This window comes from Saccoglossus kowalevskii, chromosome 15 (genome assembly GCF_978046115.1).
Source record: "Saccoglossus kowalevskii chromosome 15, keSacKowa6.1, whole genome shotgun sequence".
NCBI classification, from domain to species: domain Eukaryota; kingdom Metazoa; phylum Hemichordata; class Enteropneusta; family Harrimaniidae; genus Saccoglossus; species Saccoglossus kowalevskii.
In genome coordinates, this window is record NC_140655.1 from 30384282 (window position 1) to 30394692 (window position 10411).

A 10411-nucleotide genomic window follows, 5' to 3' on the forward strand; every position below is an offset into this window, starting at 1 on the left:
ACAGAGGCCATGTATTGTGAAGCTTTTAGTCGGTAGATATGGCTAGTACAATGTGTAGACACAGAGGCCATGTATTGTGAAGCTTTTAGTCGGTAGATATGGCTAGTACAATGTGTAGACACATAGGCCATGTATTGTGAAGCTTTTAGTCGGTAGATATGGCTAGTACAATGTGTAGACACAGAGGCCATGTATTGTGAAGCTTTTAGTCGGTAGATATGGCTAGTACAATGTGTAGACACATAGGCCATGTATTGTGAAGCTTTTAGTCGGTAGATATGGCTAGTACAATGTGTAGACACAGAGGCCATGTATTGTGAAGCTTTTAGTCGGTAGATATGGCTAGTACAATGTGTAGACACAGAGGCCATGTATTGTGAAGCTTTTAGTCGGTAGATATGGCTAGTACAATGTGTAGACACAGAGGCCATGTATTGTGAAGCTTTTAGTCGGTAGATATGGCTAGTACAATGTGTAGACACATAGGCCATGTATTGTGAAGCTTTTAGTCGGTAGATATGGCTAGTACAATGTGTAGACACAGATGCCATGTATTGTGAAGCTTTTAGTCGGTAGATATGGCTAGTACAATGTGTAGACACAGAGGCCATGTATTGTGAAGCTTTTAGTCGGTAGATATGGCTAGTATAATGTGTAGACACATAGGCCATGTATTGTGAAGCTTTTAGTCGGTAGATATGGCGAGTACAATGTGTAGACACAGAGGCCATGTATTGTGAAGCTTTTAGTCGGTAGATATGGCTAGTACAATGTGTAGACACATAGGCCATGTATTGTGAAGCTTTTAGTCGGTAGATATGGCTAGTACAATGTGTAGACACATAGGCCATGTATTGTGAAGCTTTTAGTCGGTAGATATGGCTAGTACAATGTGTAGACACAGAGGCCATGTATTGTGAAGCTTTTAGTCGGTAGATATGGCTAGTACATTGTGTAGACACATAGGCCATGTATTGTGAAGCTTTTAGTCGGTAGATATGGCTAGTACAATGTGTAGACACAGAGGCCATGTATTGTGAAGCTTTTAGTCGGTAGATATGGCTAGTACAATGTGTAGACACAGAGGCCATGTATTGTGAAGCTTTTAGTCGGTAGATATGGCTAGTACAATGTGTAGACACATAGGCCATGTATTGTGAAGCTTTTAGTCGGTAGATATGGCTAGTACAATGTGTAGACACAGAGGCCATGTATTGTGAAGCTTTTAGTCGGTAGATATGGCTAGTACAATGTGTAGACACATAGGCCATGTATTGTGAAGCTTTTAGTCGGTAGATATGGCTAGTACAATGTGTAGACACAGAGGCCATGTATTGTGAAGCTTTTAGTCGGTAGATATGGCTAGTACAATGTGTAGACACAGAGGCCGTGTATTGTGAAGCTTTTAGTCGGTAGATATGGCTAGTACAATGTGTAGACACAGAGGCCATGTATTGTGAAGCTTTTAGTCGGTAGATATGGCTAGTACAATGTGTAGACACAGAGGCCATGTATTGTGAAGCTTTTAGTCGGTAGATATGGCTAGTACAATGTGTAGACACAGAGGCCATGTATTGTGAAGCTTTTAGTCGGTAGATATGGCTAGTACAATGTGTAGACACAGAGGCCATGTATTGTGAAGCTTTTAGTCGGTAGATATGGCTAGTACAATGTGTAGACACATAGGCCATGTATTGTGAAGCTTTTAGTCGGTAGATATGGCTAGTACAATGTGTAGACACAGAGGCCATGTATTGTGAAGCTTTTAGTCGGTAGATATGGCTAGTACAATGTGTAGACACATAGGCCATGTATTGTGAAGCTTTTAGTCGGTAGATATGGCTAGTACAATGTGTAGACACAGAGGCCATGTATTGTGAAGCTTTTAGTCGGTAGATATGGCAAGTACAATGTGTAGACACAGAGGCCATGTATTGTGAAGCTTTTAGTCGGTAGATATGGCTAGTACAATGTGTAGACACATAGGTCATGTATTGTGAAGCTTTTAGTCGGTAGATATGGCTAGTACAATGTGTAGACACATAGGCCATGTATTGTGAAGCTTTTAGTCGGTAGATATGGCTAGTACAATGTGTAGACACAGAGGCCATGTATTGTGAAGCTTTTAGTCGGTAGATATGGCTAGTACAATGTGTAGACACAGAGGCCATGTATTGTGAAGCATTTAGTCGGTAGATATGGCTAGTACAATGTGTAGACACATAGGTCATGTATTGTGAAGCTTTTAGTCGGTAGATATGGCTAGTACAATGTGTAGACACAGAGGCCATGTATTGTGAAGCTTTTAGTCGGTAGATATGGCTAGTACAATGTGTAGACACATAGGCCATGTATTGTGAAGCTTTTAGTCGGTAGATATGGCTAGTACAATGTGTAGACACAGAGGCCATGTATTGTGAAGCTTTTAGTCGGTAGATATGGCTAGTACAATGTGTAGACACAGAGGCCATGTATTGTGAAGCTTTTAGTCGGTAGATATGGCTAGTACAATGTGTAGACACATAGGTCATGTATTGTGAAGCTTTTAGTCGGTAGATATGGCTAGTACAATGTGTAGACACATAGGCCATGTATTGTGAAGCTTTTAGTCGGTAGATATGGCTAGTACAATGTGTAGACACAGAGGCCATGTATTGTGAAGCTTTTAGTCGGTAGATATGGCTAGTACAATGTGTAGACACAGAGGCCATGTATTGTGAAGCTTTTAGTCGGTAGATATGGCTAGTACAATGTGTAGACACATAGGTCATGTATTGTGAAGCTTTTAGTCGGTAGATATGGCTAGTACAATGTGTAGACACAGAGGCCATGTATTGTGAAGCTTTTAGTCGGTAGATATGGCTAGTATAATGTGTAGACACATAGGCCATGTATTGTGAAGCTTTTAGTCGGTAGATATGGCTAGTACAATGTGTAGACACATAGGCCATGTATTGTGAAGCTTTTAGTCGGTAGATATGGCTAGTACAATGTGTAGACACAGAGGCCATGTATTGTGAAGCTTTTAGTCGGTAGATATGGCTAGTACAATGTGTAGACACAGAGGCCATGTATTGTGAAGCTTTTAGTCGGTAGATATGGCTAGTACAATGTGTAGACACAGAGGCCATGTATTGTGAAGCTTTTAGTCGGTAGATATGGCTAGTACAATGTGTAGACACAGAGGCCATGTATTGTGAAGCTTTTAGTCGGTAGATATGGCTAGTACAATGTGTAGACACAGAGGCCATGTATTGTGAAGCTTTTAGTCGGTAGATATGGCTAGTACAATGTGTAGACACAGAGGCCATGTATTGTGAAGCTTTTAGTCGGTAGATATGGCTAGTGCAATGTGTAGACACATAGGCCATGTATTGTGAAGCTTTTAGTCGGTAGATATGGCTAGTACAATGTGTAGACACAGAGGCCATGTATTGTGAAGCTTTTAGTCGGTAGATATGGCTAGTACAATGTGTAGACACAGAGGCCATGTATTGTGAAGCTTTTAGTCGGTAGATATGGCTAGTATAATGTGTAGACACATAGGCCATGTATTGTGAAGCTTTTAGTCGGTAGATATGGCGAGTACAATGTGTAGACACAGAGGCCATGTATTGTGAAGCTTTTAGTCGGTAGATATGGCTAGTACAATGTGTAGACACATAGGCCATGTATTGTGAAGCTTTTAGTCGGTAGATATGGCTAGTACAATGTGTAGACACATAGGCCATGTATTGTGAAGCTTTTAGTCGGTAGATATGGCTAGTACAATGTGTAGACACAGAGGCCATGTATTGTGAAGCTTTTAGTCGGTAGATATGGCTAGTACATTGTGTAGACACATAGGCCATGTATTGTGAAGCTTTTAGTCGGTAGATATGGCTAGTACAATGTGTAGACACAGAGGCCATGTATTGTGAAGCTTTTAGTCGGTAGATATGGCTAGTACAATGTGTAGACACAGAGGCCATGTATTGTGAAGCTTTTAGTCGGTAGATATGGCTAGTACAATGTGTAGACACATAGGCCATGTATTGTGAAGCTTTTAGTCGGTAGATATGGCTAGTACAATGTGTAGACACAGAGGCCATGTATTGTGAAGCTTTTAGTCGGTAGATATGGCTAGTACAATGTGTAGACACATAGGCCATGTATTGTGAAGCTTTTAGTCGGTAGATATGGCTAGTACAATGTGTAGACACAGAGGCCATGTATTGTGAAGCTTTTAGTCGGTAGATATGGCTAGTACAATGTGTAGACACAGAGGCCGTGTATTGTGAAGCTTTTAGTCGGTAGATATGGCTAGTACAATGTGTAGACACATAGGCCATGTATTGTGAAGCTTTTAGTCGGTAGATATGGCTAGTACAATGTGTAGACACAGAGGCCATGTAATGTGAAGCTTTTAGTCGGTAGATATGGCTAGTACAATGTGTAGACACAGAGGCCATGTATTGTGAAGCTTTTAGTCGGTAGATATGGCTAGTACAATGTGTAGACACAGAGGCCATGTATTGTGAAGCTTTTAGTCGGTAGATATGGCTAGTACAATGTGTAGACACATAGGCCATGTATTGTGAAGCTTTTAGTCGGTAGATATGGCTAGTACAATGTGTAGACACAGAGGCCATGTATTGTGAAGCTTTTAGTCGGTAGATATGGCTAGTACAATGTGTAGACACATAGGCCATGTATTGTGAAGCTTTTAGTCGGTAGATATGGCTAGTACAATGTGTAGACACAGAGGCCATGTATTGTGAAGCTTTTAGTCGGTAGATATGGCTAGTACAATGTGTAGACACAGAGGCCATGTATTGTGAAGCTTTTAGTCGGTAGATATGGCTAGTACAATGTGTAGACACAGAGGCCATGTATTGTGAAGCTTTTAGTCGGTAGATATGGCTAGTACAATGTGTAGACACAGAGGCCATGTATTGTGAAGCTTTTAGTCGGTAGATATGGCTAGTACAATGTGTAGACACAGAAGCCATGTATTGTGAAGCTTTTAGTCGGTAGATATGGCTAGTGCAATGTGTAGACACATAGGCCATGTATTGTGAAGCTTTTAGTCGGTAGATATGGCTAGTACAATGTGTAGACACAGAGGCCATGTATTGTGAAGCTTTTAGTCGGTAGATATGGCTAGTACAATGTGTAGACACAGAGGCCATGTATTGTGAAGCTTTTAGTCGGTAGATATGGCTAGTATAATGTGTAGACACATAGGCCATGTATTGTGAAGCTTTTAGTCGGTAGATATGGCGAGTACAATGTGTAGACACAGAGGCCATGTATTGTGAAGCTTTTAGTCGGTAGATATGGCGAGTACAATGTGTAGACACATAGGCCATGTATTGTGAAGCTTTTAGTCGGTAGATATGGCTAGTACAATGTGTAGACACATATGCCATGTATTGTGAAGCTTTTAGTCGGTAGATATGGCTAGTACAATGTGTAGACACAGAGGCCATGTATTGTGAAGCTTTTAGTCGGTAGATATGGCTAGTACATTGTGTAGACACATAGGCCATGTATTGTGAAGCTTTTAGTCGGTAGATATGGCTAGTACAATGTGTAGACACAGAGGCCATGTATTGTGAAGCTTTTAGTCGGTAGATATGGCTAGTACAATGTGTAGACACAGAGGCCATGTATTGTGAAGCTTTTAGTCGGTAGATATGGCTAGTACAATGTGTAGACACATAGGCCATGTATTGTGAAGCTTTTAGTCGGTAGATATGGCTAGTACAATGTGTAGACACAGAGGCCATGTATTGTGAAGCTTTTAGTCGGTAGATATGGCTAGTACAATGTGTAGACACATAGGCCATGTATTGTGAAGCTTTTAGTCGGTAGATATGGCTAGTACAATGTGTAGACACAGAGGCCATGTATTGTGAAGCTTTTAGTCGGTAGATATGGCTAGTACAATGTGTAGACACAGAGGCCGTGTATTGTGAAGCTTTTAGTCGGTAGATATGGCTAGTACAATGTGTAGACACAGAGGCCATGTATTGTGAAGCTTTTAGTCGGTAGATATGGCTAGTACAATGTGTAGACACAGAGGCCATGTATTGTGAAGCTTTTAGTCGGTAGATATGGCTAGTACAATGTGTAGACACAGAGGCCATGTATTGTGAAGCTTTTAGTCGGTAGATATGGCTAGTACAATGTGTAGACACAGAGGCCATGTATTGTGAAGCTTTTAGTCGGTAGATATGGCTAGTACAATGTGTAGACACATAGACCATGTATTGTGAAGCTTTTAGTCGGTAGATATGGCTAGTACAATGTGTAGACACAGAGGCCATGTATTGTGAAGCTTTTAGTCGGTAGATATGGCTAGTACAATGTGTAGACACATAGGCCATGTATTGTGAAGCTTTTAGTCGGTAGATATGGCTAGTACAATGTGTAGACACAGAGGCCATGTATTGTGAAGCTTTTAGTCGGTAGATATGGCTAGTACAATGTGTAGACACAGAGGCCATGTATTGTGAAGCTTTTAGTCGGTAGATATGGCTAGTACAATGTGTAGACACATAGGTCATGTATTGTGAAGCTTTTAGTCGGTAGATATGGCTAGTACAATGTGTAGACACATAGGCCATGTATTGTGAAGCTTTTAGTCGGTAGATATGGCTAGTACAATGTGTAGACACAGAGGCCATGTATTGTGAAGCTTTTAGTCGGTAGATATGGCTAGTACAATGTGTAGACACAGAGGCCATGTATTGTGAAGCATTTAGTCGGTAGATATGGCTAGTACAATGTGTAGACACATAGGTCATGTATTGTGAAGCTTTTAGTCGGTAGATATGGCTAGTACAATGTGTAGACACAGAGGCCATGTATTGTGAAGCTTTTAGTCGGTAGATATGGCTAGTACAATGTGTAGACACATAGGCCATGTATTGTGAAGCTTTTAGTCGGTAGATATGGCTAGTACAATGTGTAGACACAGAGGCCATGTATTGTGAAGCTTTTAGTCGGTAGATATGGCTAGTACAATGTGTAGACACAGAGGCCATGTATTGTGAAGCTTTTAGTCGGTAGATATGGCTAGTACAATGTGTAGACACATAGGTCATGTATTGTGAAGCTTTTAGTCGGTAGATATGGCTAGTACAATGTGTAGACACATAGGCCATGTATTGTGAAGCTTTTAGTCGGTAGATATGGCTAGTACAATGTGTAGACACAGAGGCCATGTATTGTGAAGCTTTTAGTCGGTAGATATGGCTAGTACAATGTGTAGACACAGAGGCCATGTATTGTGAAGCTTTTAGTCGGTAGATATGGCTAGTACAATGTGTAGACACATAGGTCATGTATTGTGAAGCTTTTAGTCGGTAGATATGGCTAGTACAATGTGTAGACACAGAGGCCATGTATTGTGAAGCTTTTAGTCGGTAGATATGGCTAGTATAATGTGTAGACACATAGGCCATGTATTGTGAAGCTTTTAGTCGGTAGATATGGCTAGTACAATGTGTAGACACATAGGCCATGTATTGTGAAGCTTTTAGTCGGTAGATATGGCTAGTACAATGTGTAGACACAGAGGCCATGTATTGTGAAGCTTTTAGTCGGTAGATATGGCTAGTACAATGTGTAGACACAGAGGCCATGTATTGTGAAGCTTTTAGTCGGTAGATATGGCTAGTACAATGTGTAGACACAGAGGCCATGTATTGTGAAGCTTTTAGTCGGTAGATATGGCTAGTACAATGTGTAGACTCAGAGGCGGCGGCACGAAACTTTGCATCGGGCGAGATCTGCTCTCCCCGGCCCCCACTCAGGATCCATAGGGGGCCGCATGCGCGTTCCCATTTTCTCGGGAAAGAGGGTACTTTTTGACGATCTGTCTCGGGAACATTTTCCCGAGAAAATCGTAGAAAAGGGGGTATTTTTTGCTTGTTTTCCCGAGATTCTCAAAATAGGGGGTGTATTTCAAAACACTTCCCGAGATATACAAAAAAGGGGGGTTTAAAAGGAGTTCTAGACTGAAAAGTTCCCTAGATAGGGGGTGAAATTCATCGGAAAAGCCCGTGAAAGGGGGGGTTAAATTTTCTTCTTTTCCCTAGATAGGGGGGGTCCAAAAAAATGAGGGAACAAGCACAGGCCTCCCCTAAATATAGGGAGTGGGGGGGGCGGGCTGCTCTCCAACCTTGCGCCTAAGACGCCACCTTACTAAGCGGCCGGGGGCATGCTCTCCCTTAACATTTTTGAAATATAGACCCTCTAAAACGCTATTTTCTGCATTTTGATGGGCACATTTTGCTGACACAAAGCGGGTTTCAGCGTGCTTTTAGAGGGGCAACGCCCCCAACATTTATTTTCGAGGGTGCAACCTCTTCCTCTGCCGCCGCCACTGTGACATCAGTCGGTTGCTATGTGAACAACCCACGGCTACGGCTGACGACTGATCGACGATGACGACATAGAACGAGATTGCTCCCGTTCTTTTTTTTAAATATGTTTCGTGGTTGAGGATCACGTGGTAGTCGTGGGTTGAGGATTGGCTGAGCAGTCCCGATATGCAGATATAATTGTAATTTGCATACTGTGGAATAGTGACTGCAGTGAAAAACTCACAATCAAATACTAAAGTAATTATACATAAAGGCAATTGAATGTTGGATAATACTACAACGTTTCAAGAAACGAGAATGACTTGAAGTTTGTCGGTGGCCATATATATGGTTTTGTATCATTTTAGGCTGGTAACCTAATTACGCTTGTCAGATGGGCAGTTAAAAGAGAGCCGCGCGACGTACCCCTAAAATATAGTTCTATTGTCTCCTGTCATTGTGTTCAATTCATTCCAGTCATATACTACACATTTTTCTTTAAAATTGTAATTATCAAAGCTTTTTTATATTTATCCGAGAAAATAATTGATATTAATGTATGTGTTTAATTTGAAAAAATTCTAATTTAGTGGACAAGTGATGGACAGATACCGAATAAGGACTCCTCGGATTCTGGTATTGGTTCGGAGCTATCGTCACCCAGAACAGGTCATGGTAATAAACAACAGATCAGAATGGATACACCGAAGATGGCGCAACAGGCGGCGTCGACGACGACCAACAAAGGTAATACGTCATTGAAATGACACTATATTTCTTGTGCTGCTGGTTTGTCAGGTAAACAGTTTGAGATGTGTGCTTCCTACAAGTAATACCCGGCCGATTCTGTATCGAAATGACAGCTGTAGTGGTCGATATGTGTCCCATAGAACGCGTCTAAAATACATTGTTTTTACACCGAATTCAAGCGCGCGCTGCACGAAAATCACATCCATAACCTTTAAAGCGCGGCAGTCGTCGCGCTGCGCATGTACGACATTTGTGTTGATAAACATTGATTTTCCCACAATTCAATGCGCTCTTCTAATGGAAATCACAAGTATGAGATTTAACCTGGGCGCGACTTGCACTGAATACCACCGGTGACTCCTTTGAAACTTTCCAATCACCTAAAAATACCTAATTAAAGATTGGAAACGTCTCAGTTTGTACTCACTGATCTGCGCAACAGTCAAAGTCGCCATCTTTGTTTATATGAGACCCATATATCTAGCGCATGTGTGGCGCAACGACTACCGCGCTTTAAGTGTAATTAGTTTCCTTAATTAATCTCTGATATCACGTTTCCAGAGAGTGTATTACCAAAAACATCATTCCAGATTTTAACCCTGTGACTGTGTAAATATTTTTTTAGTGCAGCATTTTCGACAATCAACCGTTTCGTTCTCACTTTTCAGCTCCTTTGTTGTGCAAACGGAACTTGTTTTTGAGCGAACCAAGACAAGACAACTTTCAACGTCCAGTCAGTGACCGCGGTGAGTCGATTGGTGGAAGATCACCGACAAGAAGCGGTCGTAGCGTGCGGCGACATTGATTGGTGCTAACCAGGAGCATTGACTCGTTTCACGGTCACGTGACTACATCGTATTTTATAATACTAGTATAACGTTTCCCATGAATGATTTTAAAAAAGTCCCCTCCCTCTTTGGAAACTAAATTCTGATGTGGGCGGATGCCAGTATTATGCACCACATACTTTTTTGGTTTAACCTTGATTGGTCGATCCTTTTTTGAATCTGATGATCGAACTTTTGAAGTCAACTGCTGATCACAACAACATTCACAACGATAACCTCTTGACCTGATGTTTTTTTGTGCCGACAAGGTGGAATTGTCATCAGCCGTTGTCATTTACAACAATCCGTAGTAAGCCCCCACCTCTTATACAGGGACTGTGCTTACATACACACATATCATTTACGAACACTGCGATAAAGACTTTCCGTTTTCGACATTGTGACGGAAAATCTTTTGTTTTTATGCAGAAAATGCATTATTATTACTAAGTAAACTAATATTTAATAAATTTATTGTTC

The 10411-nt window shown here is 41.3% G+C and overlaps 1 protein-coding gene across 2 annotated transcripts in view; it reads left to right on the plus strand.

Annotated features, from left to right (window-relative positions):
• Positions 1 to 10004, plus strand: part of LOC102805222 (uncharacterized) — a 32810-nt gene extending 22806 nt beyond the window's left edge. For both annotated transcript variants that reach the window (XM_085508388.1, XM_085508389.1), the window contains exons 11-12: positions 8945 to 9101; positions 9773 to 10004. In XM_085508388.1, the coding sequence (XP_085364514.1) occupies positions 8945 to 9101; positions 9773 to 9909 (294 nt within the window). In that variant the 3' untranslated portion in view covers positions 9910 to 10004. The remainder of the gene's footprint in view (positions 1 to 8944; positions 9102 to 9772) is intronic.
• Positions 10005 to 10411: the final 407 nt, after the last annotated feature.